At 35.6% G+C, this 22,898-nt stretch overlaps 1 protein-coding gene across 2 annotated transcripts in view; it reads left to right on the top strand.

Annotated features, from left to right (window-relative positions):
* Positions 1 to 22,898, top strand: part of UBE2W (ubiquitin conjugating enzyme E2 W) — a 65,099-nt gene that overhangs the window by 1,338 nt on the left and 40,863 nt on the right. For both annotated transcript variants that reach the window (XM_062489618.1, XM_062489627.1), the window contains exons 2-4: positions 16,887 to 16,978; positions 19,940 to 20,042; positions 22,514 to 22,669. In XM_062489618.1, coding sequence (XP_062345602.1) covers positions 16,887 to 16,978; positions 19,940 to 20,042; positions 22,514 to 22,669 — 351 coding nt within the window. The remainder of the gene's footprint in view (positions 1 to 16,886; positions 16,979 to 19,939; positions 20,043 to 22,513; positions 22,670 to 22,898) is intronic.

Genomic DNA, 22,898 nt, shown 5'->3' with positions numbered 1-22,898 from the left:
CTCTGTCTGAAAAATGTGTTTTTGCACTGCCCTTCTTCTAATGTGCAGACTTTTAGAAGCTCAACTGCATAAAGCTATAGTTTATTAAGAAGTGTCTTTTATAAAACAGTGTGAAAAGTAGGGAAATGGTAGCTGTGAACCAGGAAAGAGGCACTCTGTAAAGGGTCTTGGTAAAGCTGTGCTGTGTCGCTGTCTCTGGCCTAGTAAATGACCTTCTACAGCGTGCCTCACCCTAATTCCTGTTGCTCCCTCTGTAAAGGGGAAAAGATGGTTACATATAAGTGAGATTGTTGAGGATACAAAAATGACAAATGTTGCCTAAATGTCAGATATGTGGAGGGTAATACTCGCTTCCTGAAATTACAGCTGAGTTAAGTCTGATGTTGTAATTGCTTTTATTTTAGAAATACCAGCTGTAAGATGACACTTTTTATTTTCTTACATGATGTTCTGTTGACTTTTGATAAGAGACTCAAGGACATTTATGAAGGTTTTTTATCTAAATGCTGGTTAATTGCATGATGCTCTAATTACTCTTTCCTATGTTTAGTAAACTACTAATTCAATAATGTAGTTTAGGATATTGGAAAGGAGCTGTAAGCAGTCATTATAAATGAAAATTTAGTAAGTGAAAAATATAACTAGTAAGTTTATTGTAGACGTGTTCCCAGGTGAGCAAGATTTCAAGACTCTGATTTCTACAGTGTGAAAAAATGATTTGCAAAGGAAACTGGTATCTATAATTTTAAGTTTTTTGTTTTTGTTTTTTTTTTTTTTGGTTCAGAATAATTCATTATAATCTGTGCTGTCTTCTAAGTTGCCAGACACAACAAAGAGATGTCATTTTTCTGATGAAGTGTGTTGTTTTTAAATGCCCATTGTTTACCTGAAATGTTTGTGTAACACGTTGCCATCTCTGACTTTACCAGTGGTCTGACACTGCAGTATTATGACAATATTAATTATTTTCCTGATAAAAATGATACATTGGTGCACAAAGTAAGCTCTAGCTACTTCTTTAACTGGTGTAATTTTATACAGCACTGTATGATGCCGTATGTTAATTACATTTTATTTTTACAGATCCACTGAAAAGTCTCAGATTAAGTGACAAGAGTTATCTGATTAACCTCTTCTTAGTCTATGGGGAAGTTTTGGAACTTGTAACAAATTGGCTCTTTTTGCTAATGGCTCTGAGCATCTGCCTGAATAGTTACTGCAGTTCAGTGGATGCACAGTAACTTGTAAAACTTGTGACTTTGAGCCTTTGTGTGTATCATTAAACTTATAGTGATTTTTGTCTGTGTGGACAGTCTTTAATGGGAGTTTTCTGTAACCCTTGTTTTCTGCAATAGAAGCCAATGCTTATGAGGTCTTGTGTTTTGTTTTCTAACCACAGTGTTGTTGCTAATTTGCCACTGTTGAACTGGTTTAAACCTGGTTTGCATAACTTTAGGCAAATGATGTTTTTTCTTAAAAAAAGCTAACACACCCCCAGACAAGCCTTTAAAGGAAGAGCTTATTTTCAGGAATTTTCCCAGAAAAAGCCCAGGCTTGTGCAATGTTCTCCTGGACAAAAACCACAGAAATATTCTGAAAAGGTACAAGTATTGTAGAACAAGGGAATAGAACAGATTTGCTTTAGAAAATTTTGATATAATATCTTTAGTAATCAGAAGCCTTTAAATGCAAGTGCTAAAGAAATAGTAAACAGTAAATAGTTGTTCTCAGAACTGGAAACACAGGACTTGCATTATGAATGGAGGAGCAGGTAAAAAATAGATTAAGGAAGTTCAGTTGAGAATAGACAGAAAATATCATTGCTGTAGAAGTTGTTAAATAATTACGGCCTTTCCCTCAATGTGCAGGTATGAACTATTTGCATCATAAACTTGAAAGATTGACTTTATTAATAATACTGACATATTAATTACTATTATTTACCTTCCACTTCCTTTTAGTTTTAATACTACAGACCCTGGATTTATTTGTGAAATTGTGGAAATATTTAGAGGAATAGTTTTAGGGTTTTTTTTCTCCAGAATAACTTCTCATATATTCTGTAAAGCTAGGCACAAGATTTGTACATGTACAGGTATTTGCTTCTGACTGAATGCAAAGCTGATGTAATTAATGACACAAACAACTTTACTAAAGAGTGTAGGATGTTAGGTTTCACTGTGCTTCTGTGTTACACCTCGAAAACTGCTGTGGTGGGCTAACATCAAATTACACGCACTCACCAAAACAAGGTGCTATTTGAAAAATCCTGTTCTAACAATACAATTTTTTTTGAAAATGTATGTCTAAGCAGCCATTTAATAAAATCACTGTGTGAGATGACAATGCAGAATTCATGGCCAGTTTGAGATCCTAAGGAACTTGTATCACAGAATGCAAGCTAGTAGCAGAATGAAAACTTCCCACAAGGTTCACCCCACTGTTTTCAGTCAGTGGGGTAGGGAGATGAGGAAAATACTTAAGAGGCCACTGAAATCTCCAGAAAAAATACATATACTCTTGTTGAACTTCCTTCTGTTCTTTGCCTGCACTTCTAGTGTTAGTGGAAGTTCTGTGTTTCCAGCTGTTCTCAGAACAATTACTTATTGCTCAATCTTTGCTCAACACTGGCAGAGTTTTTGTTTAATGATTTGGCAATACTTTTTTCTTATTTAAAAGCTTTGTCCAGGAAAAAGTATTAAACTATTTTATGTGTGTTCCAAAAAAAGCCAAAACCCCAACCTTAAGTGAGCAAAGCTTCAGTCACTTGCAACTTGGATGGTTATGCACTTTGGTTCTGTACTGTTAAATGTCTGTTGTTTCAAAATAGCCAAAAGGAAAGTGAGTGAGTACTGTAGCAATATAACCAATTCTGGGGTATAAACAGAATAAAATTGTTGGTAATTAATAAAGTATTTAGTAGTTCCATTGGTGAAATGCTGTTGAAGCTAAAATTTTCAGTGATTATTTAAACATATGCGAGTGCCATCATTGAAACCAGAATGAATAGAGAGTAAAAATAATTTCTTCTGTCCACTAAGAGATTTAATCCTTTACATAACCTTTGGTAATCAGTCTGTACTGATGTGTGTTATATTAACTTCGGCATATAACCATGCTAAGAGTGAAGTGAGATAAGTACAAAACTTTTAATAATTTTACCAAGATTAGTTAATTTAATCTTGGTGGTTTATTAACAAAGTTTTGATTTGAATTTTCAAGTGAAGTTGAAAATTTATAGTCTTCCTTCAGTAAAGATAAATGAAATAAAAGTTATGGCTTCAGGCCCTAAGGGGTCTTATTTGCTTGTTTTTCTATCTGCCTGTGTAAATAGAATTTTGGGAAATACTTTGCTGTGCAGCAGCTGCAGAATTTTTGAGCTAGGATGGAAGAATTCACTTCCAAGAAAGAAAGCAGTAATAGAAAAGCTTATTGAAACCAGTGCCCCATGAGCACTGTCATCAGCTCTTCCTTACAAATAGACCAATTATACAGCTAAAATGTAAAAAACCATGGATGCTTTCAGCCTGTCATATTGAACACTGGTATCTCATGAATATCTATATGGTTTCAATCAGGAAAATAGACAGGTATTTGTTGTAAAAAAGAGTAATTCTGGTTGATTGCAATTATTTTTTGCTCTGAGTTTTATAGTATTTTATACTTGTGTCTAGGCCTAGCTATTCAAGTTCTGAGAAGAGAAAAATAGAACACAATACATTTGCAAGAGCCAGGGAATGTTGTCTTGTTAAGCTGCTCCCTTGGAAGGCTCTGTGAGTTTGTAATTAATAAGCTAAAGCAGCTTAGCTCAAACCATGTGTGAAACTCGGTGATCAAGTACTTTCTCTAATTGTTTGCTCCCATTCTACCATGCTAAGAGTTTTAGACTAAAGAATCTTCACTGTATATCACACAGGTATAGGCCATACTGGAAACTATGCCCAGAGACTGAGATTAAATTACCCCCATTCATGTGAAAGAGAAAAGACACAATTTCCATTGAATTTACCCGTGCTTATGGCTGTGCGCAGCGAACGTAAATGCCTTCATTAGATCATGTCTCTCACACAGCCTTGGTTTACAGCTGAGAGGTGAACGTTCAGGCAGATTACAGGCTGAGATTTCCACTCGGGCAGGGAGGAAGAGGATGACGAAGGCCTTTTGCTCAGTACTTGGAGCCAGAAATTCTGTGCGTCCTTGCGTGGCTTTGAAGTAGTGAAGGACTGTGACAGAGCTGTCAGCTAGATATATAGTTTTTGTCTTTTGAAGGGAGGAAGATATAGTATTATCTATTTACTGAAACCTATTACAACTTCATTTATTGAAAGCAAATGAAAATAAAAAGGTTAAATGTTTTAAATAAAAAGAGCCAGTAAGCAACCTTTTGTGATCAGTGAAGGTCATGTAACATGTCTTCTGCCTGCTTTTGATAATTGAAGGCTTTCAAAAGGTATTCTGGAATCTGTTCGAGCCTTTGCAGTTGTTTGGTTTGGGTTGTTGTTTTTTTTCTGCTTTGCTTTGTTCAAAAATATATTCTGGAATCTGAGCAAGCCTTTGCAGTTTGGGTTTTGTTTGCTTATTTTTCCTCAGGTGACCTTAATTACTGGCATGAAAAACATGTATCAATCAGGGATGGCAGGAAAAAAAGGGAGAAAACCTTATAATTTGCCTTCCTAAGAGCAATATTAATATGTTAGTAAAGAAAAGACAGAAGTTAGTGGTGGTAAACCAGGAATTGTGAGACTCCTCATTTTTGCTAATTAATGATCTCATTGAGGATACTAGCTATTCATCCTTTCATACACAGTACTAAAAAATAATTGTTTCTCCTTGGGTGATTACAAATACAGTTGTCTTTTTTTTTCATTCAACCTAATTAAAAGTACTGCTTAATCAGCCTCAAGAAGAAAATCTGTATGTATGTCAGTAAATGGTGATAATAGTTTAGTAGAGCATAGCAAATATTGTCCCTGAAAGTCATCTGGAATAAAATGCTTTATAGAATTTGATGCTAATTGTTCATATTGATTGATTGATTGATTTCTTCTTCATTAAGAATTGGTTGCCAGTAATAAGAAACCTAAATCCATTCAGTTTTCTGGCCCCTTCTTAAGTTAAAAACTCTCCTCCTATCATCTCTAGGGGTATGGATTGGATGAATATTTAAATCTTGTTACTGTTGTGTTTATTCCTTCAAACATTTTACCTCTTTTTCTCTCTAGAATGCTTTTTGTCAGAATAGAACACTTTATTGTGGTTACCAACCTTTGGAATGTTTTCATAGGGATGAGAAATTCCCCGGTAAACATATGGTTGACCTCATTGTGCCAGCCTTCACTATTGTCTTAAATTAATTTCTTTAACTGAGGCAGTTCAAGTAGTGCCAGACTCTTTTCCTTAAAAGATAAAATTATCTGTGGTTGACTTTGTATTACTGTATGAGGTTTGTGCTGGGCGTTGGTACTTTTAAAGACTCCATTTACAAAGCAGGTGACTTGCTGTCAGTTTCATCTTATTCTGTAATAGTGGATTCCACTTAATTTGCTTTCAAATGACAGGTTCATTGTAAAAAATTGATTATCTGACGAAAAGCTTTTCAGACTGTGAAGTACAGAATGTTTCCTTTGTGTGTGTAGTTATTGTGATTTATCTTTAATTATACTGTAGTTATGATTTCAGGTTGATCTTGTCTCTTAGTGAGTTTCAGTCAAGCATATTATTCCCTTTCAAAGAGGACTGTTACTTTGACCTTTCAGTCAAATATTTTAGAATATCTTGGAGCATATGAAGATAATATTCTGTTATCAAACTGAGAAATCAACAGTTTTTCCTCCCACCACCCTCAGTCTATAACTGGATTTTTGAAATTTTTAAATGCTCAGAAGAACAAAAGATGAGTGATGGGAGCTTACTGTAAGTAACTTGATAAAAAGATTCATGCATTGCCATTTGGTTCCTTTAAAATGAGAGAAATGTGCAAAATGCCTGACATTCTGATCTTTAAGTCTGGATTGGTCTGAGGAAATAATGTTAGAACTGGGTTGCCAGATGTTAACATGTTTTATTAGAAATGAGGAGGAGACTAATCTGCTTCTGCATTCTCAGTATAGACTGAAAACCTGCTATTCAGCCAAAAATAGATAGAACTGAAAAACAATTCTTTGAGCTAAAATCCCAGTATTACTTTTTAATGGACAGAGTGTTTTGTGGAGCTGTTTTGTTATGCATCTTGCTGGAGCTTTAATTGACCACATCCAGACAATTATCTATCTCTTCTCCTCTGGGCCTTGATTAAAGCTTACTGGAGGAACTTTGCTAGGAAAAAATTCATGCGGGATTGTGATAATCAAGTATCTGGATGGTTTGTGCTGAATAGTCTGGAGCAAATTATTTCCCTTGAATTATGGGCTATAATCTGCAAGGACTTTCTTGAATGACCTGGTTGACTGGGAAATAAAGGGGTTTTTATTTGTAGGAACTGTCATTCTCTAGATTTCTTAAGTAGAGAGATGGAGTGTAGCAGGTAACTTTTTCTGAAATGTAGCCATTGCTGATCTTTATGTCATTTCTCTTCTGTTTGAGAGCTTTTTGGTATTTTAAATTAGGTTTCTGATTAGAGAATAATGTGCAATGAGTTCCTGGAATATTTCAACTGTTTAATTTTTTTTTTTGTGGATTTTTTTTTGTTTTTTTTTTTTTTTTTTTTTTTTTTTGTTTGTTTTTTTTTTTTTTTGTTTTCTGGAGAGGAGTTTAGTTTGAAAAGAATAACTATCTGCCTGGTGTTTAGAACTTCGTATTCTGAATTTGAGGCACTTTTCAGTAAGAAACCTGTGAACAGAAGAAACTGAAATACTGAAAATAGAGTTATAGTGGTATTATACTCTCAGGCTAGTAGCTTGTTCTCACTGTCAAGCAACAGCTTTGCTTATGAATCAACATGGTGGTGTTGTACAACACTGTCATTACAGCCTGTTTTCAGCTCCTGCTCTGGGACGAGGTTGCTGTTTGTTTCTCTGTCTCCTGCATGTAAAAACGTCTCCAATACAGAGAGGATGTTTCACAAAAAACTGGGGGAGGAGGTGACAGTCTGTCGCTCATAAGCAAAATGTGAATTCTTTGCCAGGACTTTACCATATTACTGACAGTGTTTTGGTGCCCATTTAAATTTTTGGATGTGGAAGAGAGTTTTGGTAGTTACGGAAGAAATATTGTTCCCTCTAGGGTGCACCAGCTTTGCCAACAAAAAATAGAAGAGTGGAGCCCCTGTGGGATTAATGTTTAACTTCTGACTATTTATGAATTAATTTTCTTTCTCTTTGATCTTTGAGCCAGATTAAGATTTGAGTTTGCAGTGTCCAGGAAGACTTGTCATTGGAAGACTATTCCTGTCTTACATTCATACTTTCTTGCAGCAAAGAGAAGGGAATTTGAGTGCGTAGAAATAGAAGGTTTGTAACACAGTTCAAGTGCAGATGTTTTGGTCCTGCGTGCTTCCTAGTTTGTCAAGTTTCTCTTCCATGTTTGTTTCTTCATATCATCATGATACTACCTTACTGGACATGGCTAGTTGAGTTCCTACCAGTCCAGGTGAAAAGGCCACTGCATTTCAGTTAAATTGCTCGTCGCATCTTGTTTTACTGATGAAATAAGGTGTGGCAATGAAACATTTCCTCTAGCAGAAATGAAAGGAATCTCTTGTCCATTTGCCACTTTTTTGTCTGCTTGTAGTTTTCTGCTCTACTGGTAGTTTTGCCTTTTCCCTAGCTATTTTCTACCAAATTCTTACCACTTCCCTTAATATATCATGCATTTTGCCGAATCTGCTTTGGGTTTAATCAGCTCAGCTTCTCTCCTTCTTACTTTATTTCTCTATAAAAAGGAAAATCACTGAAATAGGTTGTTTGTTGGTAAGGTATTTGACTGATATAGCTCATAATTTAGTTTGCTTATTTAAGATATTGCTGGTTTAAGAGACTGGACATTTTGTGCTGCATTTCTTGAAACACCAAAAACTGAAGTATTCAAGAACTGCAATTTCATTTTCTTTGTATTATTTATGTTTTCAGAGTTTGTCATTTCAACTCATAGGAGATAATGAGCTGGGAGTATGGCCATACATTCAAGCTTGATTGGATTAATGTGTTAATATTGTACTACTAATCAACAGCCAATATACCAATGTATGTACATGCCATTGTATGTATATTGCCCACACCAGTTATGAAGGATAAAATATCACCTGAAGCCACACTCACTGGCTGGCCTATGTACTCTCAGCTGTATGTACATAAGTTGTACTTGGTAATGACCCCTCTAACTTCCCTGTACACATGGTTTTTGTTTGCCCATAGGTCTGTTAAATTTTAGCTCTCTGTGCTCCACTTTTCCAAGGAGGGGGCAAAGCTGTTGTAAGACTTCTGACAATGGGCTCAGAACTGAAAAAAGGCTTCTGATATTGTGATACTCCTTTTAAAGGCATTGAGAAGGGTAATTTTCACAAGCCTACAAGAGCTAGGGAAGTTTTCATGTTGGGTAAAGATGATACATTTGCTTTACTTCATTGTGAGAGGTTGTGGTTAAAGTCCATTGTCCTGCCTGTCCATGGGTGTCCCTTGTTTGTGGTAGAATCAGAAAAAAATCCCTGGTTTTGGGCAGTGTGATGGTGATGATACCATATATGCGTCAGGAATATAGGTTATTGACACTTGAGGTAGCTAACAGGGATGCAGAGACCAGTGAAATACAAGCTTATTAACAGATAAAAATATATGTGCTATGATATCCAGCTCAGTTGTACAAAGTGACAAAACTATCAGTTTCTAGGGCTCGTTCTGAAGTCTTCATATTGAAAACCTCTAAATTTCTTCCTGTCCTATATGGCTGCCCCCTCTCCCTTTTCACATGTTGCATCCTTTTACATGCTTTTGCCCTGCCTGATTTTGTATGTGATTCACCCAGAATCAACTCAAGTGAGAATGCAGCTGTGGCGTTTCAGATGTTACCTCCCCAGTTCCAGAGGTGACCAAGTAAGATGTGTGTCAGTTTGGAGAAAAAGGAATATGTGTTTTTGCTAGAAGCTGTTGGCTTCAGACATACATTTATCTTGAGCTGTGACAGACAGTGAGTGCTGTCTGTCAGGATAGAAATGGTAGAGGTGGTGGTGAGCTGTCTGAGGAACTGCCAGGAATTTTACTCCACTGGCATCAGTTAATTTTGTATTCTTTTTTCCATATGCTTTAAGAAGTCTTATGAGTTTGATATCTTAGCAAATCTGTGGAGGATAATTGAAGGAGTTACACAAATCCTGTTTGACCGAATTAGCAAGAGGATACAAACCATTGCTATGTCAGTCATGTCTCAAGTACTTGACTAAACTTCTTTTGGAAGTGATGTTTGGATCAGTGTTAAGATGTGTTCTTTGATTTCATCCCTGATTCATCCTTTCCTGTAGAGATAGGTGAATAAGTGATATCTTTGTTTCAAGGACTTCCACTTCAAAATACTTCAAGTATTTTGCTAATACTCCTATAAACTACTTTTTACATAACTCCTCTCCCTTTTGCAGGTGATTATTCTTGTAGTTGAAGGACAGTGCTGTAAACCAGTCTTGGGTTTCTGATATTCTTACTCAGCTGTTCTGTTTCCCTCTAGATTGTGAGTGTTCTTATCAATTTGATACATTTTATTTCTGGTTTACTTTAAAGTTGTATTACAAGAATGTTTAAGCATAAGATTCTCTCTCAAAAATAAGGAAAATATCAAAGTTAGATTGCCTGTGCATCCTTCATGTATTCCTCTATAAGTCTGCAGCCTGCTTTCTTCCAGTCCCTTGCAATAGAAAGTGGACAAGCAAGAAAGGTGCTTCTATATTAAATCCTATGATGGATTAGCAGAAACATTGAAGAGATGTGTCTTGTGATGTGAAAAGGGCAGTAAAGCAAGCATAGCTCCCAAGAGTATATCAATGTATGGAAAATATCTGTTTGGGAGTTATTTTAGGCATGAATAGCTGCACTAGCTTGTATTTTGACTTGAAGGAGCTGGTTGAGAGGCTGAAAGCAACTTGAGTGTGTGATTCAAAAATGGTGTTCCTGATTCATGGTGAGGAAAAAGCCAAAAGCAGTTGTAGTATTGACTTTAGTTATGCTCATCTTAATATAGCTGGAGTGTTGAAGGGCTACAGATTTTTAGAAAAAATACTAATGTATGGTATCAAGCTGTCTCAATATGGAAAAAATAGGAATAATAGTAAAAGTCAGTATGGCAACATGAGGGCCTGTTCAGTGATGTGAAGATTGAGGAGGCTTTGTATAGAACAGAAAAATGAAACTAAGTAATTCCTGTTAAAAGGCCAAGCATATAAGAGTGAAATTGACTCATGATTCATTGTTTTTAAATTGGTGTATTTGAAAAGCATTAAAAGATGTTCTTATAAATCATTAGAAGGATGAGGGAAGGGATGAGCTTGTAAACAGGAAAGGAAAGCAAAGCAGGGAATAGGTGACAAATACTTGAATTGATGGCAAAGCATGCCAAACAAAAAGGGCAGATTCAGTACACTGGATATTATGTCAGTCACTAAAATTTAGCTATGTGGGTTGGTGTGCTTTTAAAAAGTGTTTAATCAACTGAATCTGACATCTTTGACAGTTCTTTTGAGTGAGTTCCCAGATGATAAATATTATTTTTGTTTTTCTACTACTGTGTGAAAGCTTGTGTTCTGGAAATCACTGGACCAAATAGTCTCTGATACCTATAGCAAACAATTGACAATTAGCAAAGATAATTAGCCAAATGGATTTAGGACAAAAAACCACATTGAATTAACATGATTTTCTCCTTGAGGTTTTGGGCTGTAGCTGTTGTCAAAGAAGAGCAGTAGCTGTATATTGAATGCGCAATAATTTTCCACACGTGTTGGTGTGACATTGAATGAGCACGCAAGAAAATGTCTCAATCATGTAGACTCTTATTTCTTCTGAAACCATAAAGACCATTTTACAAGTTATCAAAGTTGTAGTTGGTTGTTTAGACTGGGTGTCAGATTGAGAAGGGGGGGTTTGCTTCTGTCAAGGAGAGTGAACCCTGCCAAAGGGTGTTTTGAGGGCAGTCTGCATTGGATTGAAAGTGTTTTTACTTGAGTAGAGATTGGGAAAGTTGAAACAAATAAAAGAATGCTTTTGTGTCCATGAAGCCTAAGAGAAGTAATTTGATGATAATTCATTCAACCCACCTGGATCTCTTACTATAAAGAAAATTCTTCCAGTTATAAAAGCAAGAGATAAAGTGATGTGAAAAAATGTTCAAGGCTTTTAAAACAACTTCCTTATGTTAGGAAAATGTAGAGGTATCTTTAAGTCAATAAGTTTATAAGATTCTACAAATGAGAGTTAATATTGTCTGGAAAGTGTTAATCTGTTCTATTTCATTCTCCTATATATATTGCTGCTAATTTTCTAGGATATTTGTGGAAACAAAAGCAATAATTCTACACTCATGGTTGTCAAATATAAGATAGGCTTTCCCACTGTTGAAACTTCCCTTTTCAAATGGTTAATTTGAGGAACTTGCAGTTGCAATGTGCCTTTTGTAGCTGTTGTGTATGGGCTTGATATACCTGAGTCACATTTTTTAAAAGTACCTTTGGATCTTGAAGCTGAGAGTGTGTTTAGGACTGTGTTGATGTAAGAAAATTATTTTATTGTCCTTTGTAACCTTTTTGGTCAGTAAATACTATTCAACACTGAAGAGAAACCAATTTCAAGTTTTTGAATTTAAACTTCAGATGTTTTCTGAATTAATGCAGTAATGAGGAACTCAGTTTCCTAGCTAAACTGTATGAATCTAAGTCTTTCAGGGCTTCACTTAGGAGCTTTTTTTAAAAAAACTAGATCAGTCTCCTGATAATCCAGTTTCTGCATTAATGAGATGCAAGAGACAAATTATTGTTAAGAAAGAGAGGAAGAAAAAAAATAGTCCTTCATAATATCTGTGGAAAATGTCTTCATTTTCTGAATATCTCTAGCTGCTCATCAGGCTGTCTGTGCAAGCATGGAGCCAGCAGCTTGAGGAAAGTAATTCTTCTGTCTCTGGTACTTCAGACCCCTTCTGGAGTGCTGTGTTCAGGGAGCTGCAGTACTGGACAGACGTGGGGGTACTGGGGTGAGTCCAGCAGATGGCAGGCAGGATGGCTGGGGCTGAGCTGCACAGCCTCCAAGGAGACTGCATTTCTTCAGCTGTAAGAAGAGAAGGCAAATGAGAGATCTTGCTGATGCCTACAACATACAGGAGGGTATCAAGGGAAAGCAGAACACCAGTGGGAAGACAGTGGGCAATAGATGGAACATGAGGTATTTCGGTAGGATACAGAAGAAATGCTTTATAGCATGGGTAGTATACCTGGAATTCCTTGACCAGAGAGGTTGAGTTAAAGATTATTTTCTAAATATTATTCAGTCTTTCTCTTAAAACTTTTTTTTTTTTTTTTTTCACTGCTTGGATCAATTCTGGTTATTAGGCCCTCTGTGCCCTCTACAGTTTTTTTCCAGTTGCTCCAGAGTGCTCTCATATTCTGGAAGAAGTCTATAGGCAGCTCTTTGATATTCTGTACAGAAATAATTGACTTGATGTTTGATTAAAAAAGCCTCAGATTTTGGAAATGTATAATGAAAGCCTGTTAAAGATATCCAGATATGTTCATCAGATTAGGAATGATTAACTTGTACGGTGTGGTTAATGGATCAAAATATAGAGTGTGTTTTATTATTCCAGCTGGGGAAAAAAAAAAACAAAACCAACAATAATGAGCTTAAATTACATCTTAAATGTGTGTCTGTTGGTCCAATAGAAGAATTATCTTTGTATATAAATTACCTTACTTTTATCTCTAGTGGCAAGATTAATGCTTAGGAAGTCTTTAAAAACATTTTTTTCTACTTGAACTGTTTAACACTTTTGGAATTCCTGTCATTGAGGACTGGAGAAATCCAGGAATTTATTACAAGATACTTCTTTTGATCTTTAATATCAAAGCAAATTATCCAGATAGTCAGTGTAGCTGGAGATAAGAAAAATGAAGAAGTTCTCTGCAAATTCTCATAGCTGTTGTTGCTCTCCTGTCCTTAATAATTCTATGGTGAGTGCCTCTCTATTTGGGAGGGTGCAGTGCTAAGAGACATAAAATCCATCGAGGTGTATGTAATGGAGATGATGGAATACAGGTTCTTTAGGTGGACATAGGGTTAGAGAGGTTACTGTAAGGGAGAAGGAAATTATGTCTTTTGCTGAAATTTGGGTTTGTTTGGGATATTGGTCTGAATCAAGAACCAATCCAAAAGAGGTGTACGTTTCTTTAGCTCTAAATCCCTTCCTTCCCTATCCAGTGAGGAGCTGTATCTAGGAGTTTACCATTAATCAGAATTGCATTGGACTATGCTTAACAGGTAATCGTAGTCAGGGTTTTTTGTGGATTCCCTTCTTTCAATGTGATAAATTCATTTGCTGTAAATTGTTTACATTACAACACTGACAGTGTTAGTCTTGCTTTTCTGAGTTATTGAATTTCTGTAACTTAAGAGATAATGCATTCATTTTCTACTGAACATCCTCTTTTCAGTTTTATATGGGAATGGCATAGATTGTTTTTGCTTTTATTGATATTTCCACTAAGAGCTGCTAATAGAGTTCAGATGGAACTGATTATAGAATGGTTTGGATTTGAAGGGATTGTAAGGATAATTTCATTCCAACCCTCCTTGATGTGACTGTCCAACCAGTTCCTTATCTACTCAACAGTCCACCCATGGAATTAGTCTCTCCAGCCTAGAGAAAAGGATGTTGTTGGGGACCATGCCAAGGACTTGCCAGAAGTCCAGATAAATGATATCTGTAGCCCTTCCCTTGTCCACTGATGCAGTCACTCCATTGTAGAAGGTCACTAGGTTGGTCAGACAGGACTTGGCTGTCCTGAATAATTTCTCTGTCCTGCATGTGTCATAGTACAGCTTCTGGGAGGATGTGTCCCATGAACTTCCCAGGCGCAGAGGTGAGGCTGACAGGTCTCAGTGTCACCCTTTTTACCCTTTTTCTAGACAACTGGGACTTCACCTGACTGCCATGACTTTTCAAATATGGAAAGTGGCTTGGCAACTAAATCCACCAATTCTGCTCAGGAGTCTGGAATGCTGCTCGTTGGGTCCCAGACATTTGTTTATATTCAGGTTCCTCAAGTAGTCATGAACCTGACCTTAAAGTGGGAGGGGCTTTGTTCCCTCCTGCTGTCCATCCACTTGAGTAGTGTGGGAAGAAGAGAGGTTGCCATTGCAGACTGAGGCAAAAAAACCCCAATCCAGTTGCTGAGTACCGTAGCCTTCTGCTCATAAGTTTTTTTCCAGTTGTCCAGGATTTTTTTATGGGCAGAAGGTGTTACACCTTCTTTGACTTATCTTTTCTGGCATATGTTGATACTTATTTGAATTGGCTAATTGGGAAACAATAATTTATTTAAAAAATATGACTTGTTTGATATGACACATTTGACCCAAAGTGTAAATAGTGCTTCTTGCTATTTCTCTGGGATGTGTTTTCTGAATTTTGTTCTGAATTGCAAACGATGAGCAGTAGTATGTTTGCATGTAGTATTTATGCTGAATGGACAGGCCCTCTTGCCAGTGTCAACAAATGTTTTAGGATCAGAGTACTTCAGTGGTACTCTCTTGTTCAAGTGTACATTTTAATTATATTTTTCTTTTTGCTACTGGCTTTTTTTTTGTTTAGAAAGGACTATAAACATAGTATGTGAGAATCAAAAACTTGTGAGACAGAGGATATTTTTGCACTAGTGAAATGGATAAAAGCATGACTGAGTCTGTGTTAGACTGAAAAGATAGTTGCTGGAGAAAGGGCTAAAGGTGCAAACTTGAAATCAGATAATATTATTTTAAGTATTGCTAATTTGAAATTTTTAGGATACAGAACAATTTTTTCTCTATTCAAATTCCTGTCAGACACTGTTAGCTTAATGTTTCTGTTTTTAATTAAATTCTAAGATGTTTATTTTTAGTTAAGTTTAGTTAAGTTTTAGGCTCCTTTTTATGAAGACAAAGTTGTATATTTGGTCTACATATATAACTAAACAGATCTACTGAATTATTTGCTAGTGGTATATGCATGGTTTTTTTGCTATTTTGTAACCAATGTTTCTAAATCTCCTCTTTAGGGGAGTTTGAATTTCCATTGTCAAAAAAGGCTTTCATCTCTGAACTTCTAAAATCTTTCTCTACCTGACAAAGTGTATACAGGTTCACTGCCTTTGAGGTTTATTTGATAGTGGTCTGGGGAAGTGCCAGGAAGAGAATTGACTTCAAAACATCTCTGCCGTTCAAATTGAGGATTTATAAAATGGTTTTGTAACTTTTCTCCTTTGCATTTTAATTTGCAGTAGTGGTGTTGGAAACAGTGCTAGTGTTTTCTTAATCTGGGCAGAAAGGAATAGGTAAACACTAGGATTCTAAACTGGTTTTCAGTGTGTGAGCAATGTATGCATCTTATGAAAAGGCTAGCATAGGGTTTTCAGTTTGTTTATATTATATCTCAGTGCCAGCTAGAAACTCTCAATAAAGATGCCCAAGAAAGTTTTCAGGACTGCTTGATAGGGACAGAAAGTTCTTTCAGTATGTTCAGGATGTAAATTGTGAATGTATAAGGGCCTTTTCTTTGAGTTTTGTGGTTGAATTTATTGTAGTCCAATTTAAAATATATTTGATGAGATATATTTCTGAATCACTTCTGTGTTGACAATTCAACACTTGATTTTCCCCTGGGAATTTTTTAAAGTTCTGCTGAGCACTGGAAAAAAGCTACAAGTGTGTGATAAACCTGTGTTTTCAAAATTTGGATACTGAATGGAAAATAGGTACTAAATCCCCAAACCATTTATTTTTATTCCTTTGGAGTATAAGATCATTTTGACTAGTAGAGTGGTTGAAGTGAACTTGTAGATGGTAACCTTAAAATTGTTGGCAGGAAAAAGGACAGATGAAGTGAGAAAGCTTTGAACTTTTTGTCATCTAGATGGTTTGGAAATGACAAAACATACTGCATAACTGTTTATATGGAGAAAATTGACTCTGAGAGCAGTGCCAGTGACAGCACTTCAGAGTTTGCATTTCCCTTGCTCTATAGATTGTAAGAAACTGTACTGGTAGTTATAGAAACAGCTGGGTGCAGTGGCTGATTTATCTCTGTTAGAATAGGAAAGAATTACCTGAGCTACTGCCATAATACTTTAATAAGTGCTATGACTCTGTGGGTTCCAAGATGCAGTTAGTATAAAGTTTTTAGTTTGTTGTGTGCAATTCAAATAGTCTTGTTTTAGTTTTCTGTTGTGTCCTCTGGGATGACTTAGAACAAGGCAGAGGCTTGCACAGATGCCAGATGGAAGTCTCTTAGATTACTTAGAGGAGGAAGTTGTACTGTTCAAGTCCTGTAGATTTAATTATAAATCTAATGATGCTGTGTAAATATGAAATGTTCGCTGCTAGTGGTAGAGGTCTTATAGATGTTTTTGTAATACAACAAATTCATTTCTACCTCTATGTAGTTCATAACACAGCAGCTCTTCCCTTTGCACTGTTGCAAATGTAAGTGCCTTTGCATTTTACCCAAAAAGTCAATTTAAAGCTGTAACTTATTTTGCCTGTGTCTTTTCAGTTAAATTTATGGAAGCAGAGTCATCCTTCTTTCTCACCTTTCAATTTCACTTTGTTTTTAAATTGTCAAGTAAAACTCCTTTTACCTTTCAAAAATTGATGAAATGTACCTAACTGTGCATGTTTATTGTTGAACTTTATTTAGTATTTCAAATATTCCATACAATTTTTTTATAGAAACGATTACAAAAAGAACTATTGGCATTTCAAAATGATCCGCCTCCGGGAATGACTCTAGATGAAAAGAGTGTACAAAATTCAATTACACAGTAAGTATATATACTGTTTTATTTCTGCTGTCATGCTGAAAAGACTAAGTAATGAGAAGTTCTCTTCACACTTCCACCACTTACTCCAAGTAACACTGTGAATTTTGCTTTTAGTCTAGGCAGTGAAACATTGTTCTCCTTAATAAGCATATTGCAGTAATATGTTGGACACTTTCAGGAACAGGGTAGTGAAATTTGCTAAATTTTTATTCGGCATTTTGCTATCTAACAAACTGGCAGTTGGTAAAAGCTTTTTTGCATTTGTAGAATAAAATAATTAAATTATCTTTAATAGCTACTTACTTCCAGAACTCTTCTAGATTTATTGAAATAATGGAGCAACTATTTTAGAGTTCTGTGATATTTGAATAGAGTTAATTTTCATTACCTTCTTTCTGTAAAGCAAGTGGAGAAAACTTGAAAAGCCAAGTTGTCTGGGTACACTTGTTTGCACTTATTTACCCCGCCTTGGCTTTCTCAGTGATTGATGAAATGGGAAGAGAAGCATGGTAAAATATTCTGTGTCTGTTGAAATGAATGGGGTTGTTCTTTGTATTAATCTATTTTTTAATTGACAGAAAATTAAGATATTCAGACTGTGTTGACATTTTTTCTCCTAACTTTCTTAGTTTCATTTTAGAGAAATGTTAAAAATTGAGCACATGTCAACATCAATGAGAGTATGATCTCAGACTATGTGTTCTGGACTGTTTTTGATTGATGGAGCAGCTTAAACATAGAGCTGAATTCCAATGTTTTCATATCTGCATTTTGGGTCGTGGCACTCAGACATGAGACTTTTCTGAGACTCATATACACTGAGTTAAACATTCATTGCTTTTTAGACAATGCTGGCCTTTGTATATTTCATGCAGGTGGATATGACTAAAATTGAAATAGCAGATTTTAGTTTTCTGCAAAAATGAGTCAATGTAATATCACAAGTGGTATTCACTTATTTCAACAAAAAAAACTATTAAACCAAAGTTTGAGAAGATGGAAAAGGATATCTCTCTTTTCAGAGTACTACCTCATTATAATTTCTGCTCTCTACAACTTTCATGTACATAAAAAACTTCCTATTTACTGTCATGCTAGATTTTGAAACTGTCACTGTTTTAGAAACTTATCACAAGTAGAATAATATTTTTTTCTCTTCGAGGGTTTTTGGTATCAGGATGTTTTGAGTTCATTAATCAAGTTAGTTTGAATTGGCTGTGTTAAAAATTTGTGTAGCAATACTTGCTTGGGTTTCAAAGATGTTGAATAAAATAATTGGATCCCATGATGTAACTGGGTCAATTTGAAGGTTGAGCAATCTTTTATTTTAAATATGCAAGGATTAGAAATTTGAGAAGGCTGAACTGTAAAGCACAAAGGAAATATGGGTTCTACTGATTCCTTGACCATAAAAGGAGCAGTAGCCAGGCAAAGTTATCTTCTATTTAGTAAAGTAAACTATTTAAGAAACTTGAAAGGGCAAGTTCTGGATCACAATATCCAATAACTCTAAAGAGTATTGGTGCACTGTGTGTATAAATGTAAAAGCAGAAGGCATAAGAAGAGATAAGTGATCTGGAGTGCAGATAGATTAAATTGAAGGCAGCGTCACAAAGTTAAAATATGAAACTTATTTCATCATCCACTGTACAGCCATCACTGTGCAAGATGAAGATGTATCTGTTGAAGATGCATTCCTCTTCAAGGGTATTGGGAGCTAGAAGTTTATTAAATATGCAGTTTTTCTCAAAAAAGCCAAAAATCAGAACACAGCAACAACAATACAGCCAGCAAAAGATCCCCAAAGAGTGATAGAGGGGAAAATAAAAAATGTGCATGGCTTAAATACAGAGGGAGAGTATATATTACAGGTGGATGGAGAGGTTGAGAACAGGCTCATCAGAGCTGCCAGCTGGAGATGTTGATTTTTCTGCGTACACTGCTGTTCTGCAAAATCTCAGCTGCCTTCTTTGAGTTGATATAAACCATATCTGAATATTTTTATAGCCTCTTTACCTTACCGTGTTGCTTAGACCTGTAAAGCTCAACCAAAGGTGAAAAACCAAAAAGGGGAAAGTGATGCTGCAAAGGATGGTATTAAGTGGTCAACAGCAGAACTCTAAAATCATAGAAGTTAGATAGCAGAATATTGCTGTGATGTGTTGAACAATATGCAAAGCATGTGGTTTTAGCTGTATTAAAAATCCACAATGCAAGCCCAACAACAATAAAACCCCCACGTGCAACACCACCACCCTCTTCCCCAGCAACTGCACCTGTCAGTTATTTTAATGTTATTTTGTTGGAAGGAGCAGAAGCAGAGGAAAAAGAATATTGATATATTGAGGTGGTATCTTTGTTAGAGATTTGAATTACCCTATTTTTGGTTTTGTTTCAATTTGCTGTTACCTTTTAATTTTTACACTACTAACTTTTCCAGTTTTGGTTTCATTACCTGCAATATATCATTTAATTTCTAAGTTTTTCACAGATTTAAGTACAAGATGAGCTTTGCCCTTTCCCCTTGGTTGCAGATTTTATTTTAAAAAACCGTACTCATGTTTTCAATGACAGAAAAGTAATATAACACAAAAGAGAATGTGTATTAGTTTGTTTCCTTCCAAACCTTTTAAATTTTCAAGCAGGTTTTTCTTTTTTTTCAGCTTTGTTGTCTCACATTAAACATCCATTTCTTGGGAACTGATGGGTCTGTGTGCAGTTCAAGTCATAATTGCATTTATAATTTGCATCACTGTGTCAGTGTCTATATGCAAAACACTAAGCTTGTTTCTTTCAAGTACAGGCTTGATGTATTGCTTACCTTTGTGATTGTTAGTGTTAGAAGACAAGTTAGATGATCTGGCTGTGATTGATACTTGATTTGATTAGTCCAGTGCTCCAGCAGCACAACTATAAATTTGTCAGTCCACAATGCTAATAGCTTTTTCCTCTGGTCCTTAGGTGGATTGTAGACATGGAAGGTGCTCCAGGAACACTCTATGAAGGAGAAAAATTTCAGCTTTTATTTAAGTTTAGTAGTCGGTATCCTTTTGATTCGCCTCAGGTAACTGCTGCCTTCTCTCTCTCTTACTGCTACCTTCAGGTTACAGCTGTATGATGTGTGCTGAATACTGTGTTATCCACATAGCCTAATGTCAGCTTCACTTACTTTGATTTGTATTAAACACATTGTTCAGATACCTTTTCTTTACAAATGATTCTGCAGTGAAGTATAGGGCTCTGATGTCTTATTGGACAGATGAAAGCAGTCTAAAGTGGAGGCTTCTTTGATGTTGATATTCATGTAATGAAATACAGGGTAAAGTAGGAAGATCCCCTTTACTGTGATGCAGGAGCCAAGTAAACAATAAACTGCTGCTTCATCCCTTCTTACTTTCAACATATTTTTTTCTGGTTGATTTTTAAGACTCTTGCATCTTCTTTGCTGCGATTGTTAATACAGCTGAAGAAATACTATGCTTGTGATAGGGATTCTCGTAGATACATGACATGCTTAAGACACCTTCAAATAGTGTTATAACTGAGGTATGTGATACTGTGTTGCTTTCAAGACAACCTAGAGAACTGAAAGGACACCAGAACTTAGAGACTGCAGAATGTGCTGTGTACATCCATTCTTCCATTACCTGAGGAAAATGTTTCAAAATATGGCTGATAAGAGTAGTGGTCAGCTGTCACTCCTGCTTTTCTGAAGAAGGAAGGAGAGAAGCAAGAGTGCCTTAGTTCTTGTCCTGTCTGTTTCAGCTCAGAGTTCTAGAAATGATCTCTGCAGCTTCTCTCATTGGTGTTAAAACTGAAGCATGGAGCTGTGAGAGGCACTTAAGCCATAAAAATTAACATATTTTTAAGTACCATGATAAGCACTAGAATGCTGACTTTGTCTTTTGCGGAACAAACTAGTCACCTGTACTTCTGTACCTCATCAGATTTGCAAGGTACTACTTATAGGTGATCCACAAGGGAGTAGCCAGTTTAATTTGGTTTAATTTTGTTTGTCTTTATTACCCAACCTGTGTGTGTGGCTCTGTACAATTTATCATTAACTAGCAAATTAGATCTATACATCTACACAGAATTTTATCAGAGAAAACAATTAAAAGTCTAAGTACTACATACTGGATTGCTTTAGATGGCTACAATTTCTGTTTTTCAAACATTGCTGTGCAGTAGGGTCATTCTGCACTGCAAACTTCTTAGTCAAAATTACCTCTCCTGCAAATCTAGTTATTGTGAATTGACAGTTTTCACTTGTGCTTCTTTAATCACTTGGATCTTTTCTGCCTTTAAATCTATGTTGTCTCTCATAGAGTGCATGCTTTTACTTACCTAGTCTGCCTAGTTCAGGTTGTCATGTAAAAATAGGATATTAGTTACAAGTGAAAAACATTACAGGATTATGAAGGTAAGCCCTTTAATGTTTAAGAAATAGCAGTTTAAAGATCTGTGAAAGATTGTTCTACATCCAGTTTCTCTTATGCCTTAGAAACCTGTCTGCCATTTTGCAGATATGTTAAGCTCTCCAGTTTCAGTTCTCTGTATAGTGTTGCTTCTTGCCATCAGTGAGGAGGTGGGTGTGTTGTGTACATGTTTGCATATTTTTATGCATACCTATATAGCTTAAGAAACACTTAAGAAACTGCTGGGTATTATAGTTATGAGTGATAGAGATTCGTGTTTCTATTGCATAAAAGAAGTTGGAAGAGGAGTTCAGGAGTATAATACTGACATGAAGATTTCACATTTTCTCTCTTTCCATTGGTCGTGAACAAAAGATGTATTTGACAAAAACTTAGTTGTAAGAGCAGTAGTTGTCAAAATTGCCTTTCTAGCCTTTTTTTTGACTGTATCTTTTAATAGAGAAGCATACAGGTTCTAAATGCTTTCTTTCCATATTCTCCATGTTAAATAAAATTTTCTATTTGAATTGTTGTTTTAAAAATATTTACTATTTGGTAACATACTTTGGTTTCACAAGTCCTTTATTTATATTTAACAAGACTGATTAATTTTCATTTTATTCTTTATGCTGAAATGCAGATGAGTTGTCCAGAACTTTATTTCTGTTACGTCCAGGTTTATAGAAACACTCATTTGTGAATCTTGTTGTGCTTCTTGGTGTATAACATTGTGGCTGATAAAATCATTAAAATACAGTGTTTTGACTAGACAGCTGTATTCCTTAGGACATGGAAGACTAAGACTGCAAGATTTTGCACTGTCTTACTTTGTTACCTTTGCATTTTTCTATGCTCTATAAATATTAATAGAAAATCCCCTCTATTTAATCATTTATTTAAGTCCATCTTCACTAGCTATTTAGACTTCCATTGATTATTTTATGTTTCACTTAACAGTTTCCAAAATTGAATTAACCCAATGTGGTGAGGTATGTTATTTAGTGTAAGTGAAAATGGCAGACCTGCTTCTTAAATAACTATATTGTTTTCCCCAAACCAATCCAGTTATATTTAAAGCGGGGACTATAAATTAGTTATTTTTGTTCTCTTTTTTTAGGTCATGTTTACTGGAGACAATATCCCTGTTCATCCTCATGTTTATAGCAATGGTCATATCTGTTTATCCATTCTAACGGAAGACTGGTCTCCAGCCCTCTCAGTGCAATCTGTTTGTCTTAGCATTATTAGCATGCTTTCCAGCTGCAAAGAAAAGGTATGGGCTTTTTCAGCACTGTTGAAGTAGAATAAGCAAAAGTTAGTAATTTTCTACTTTATGAAGTCAAATTTTCATTTCTCAAATTCTAAAATAGGCAAAACTACTGTATCTACATTTCTACTACTGAGAAAACACTAAACTAGAACTGCAAAATAAACATTGCAGTAAGTACTTTGCCACTGTTTTCATGGTAACCTGCTTATATATCATTACTGGAAAAGAGCAG

The sequence above is a fragment of the Cinclus cinclus genome, chromosome 1, assembly GCF_963662255.1.
Source record: "Cinclus cinclus chromosome 1, bCinCin1.1, whole genome shotgun sequence".
Classification (NCBI taxonomy): domain Eukaryota; kingdom Metazoa; phylum Chordata; class Aves; order Passeriformes; family Cinclidae; genus Cinclus; species Cinclus cinclus.
Note: the sequence above shows the minus strand (reverse complement) of the source record. Positions and strands in the feature narration are given on the sequence as shown.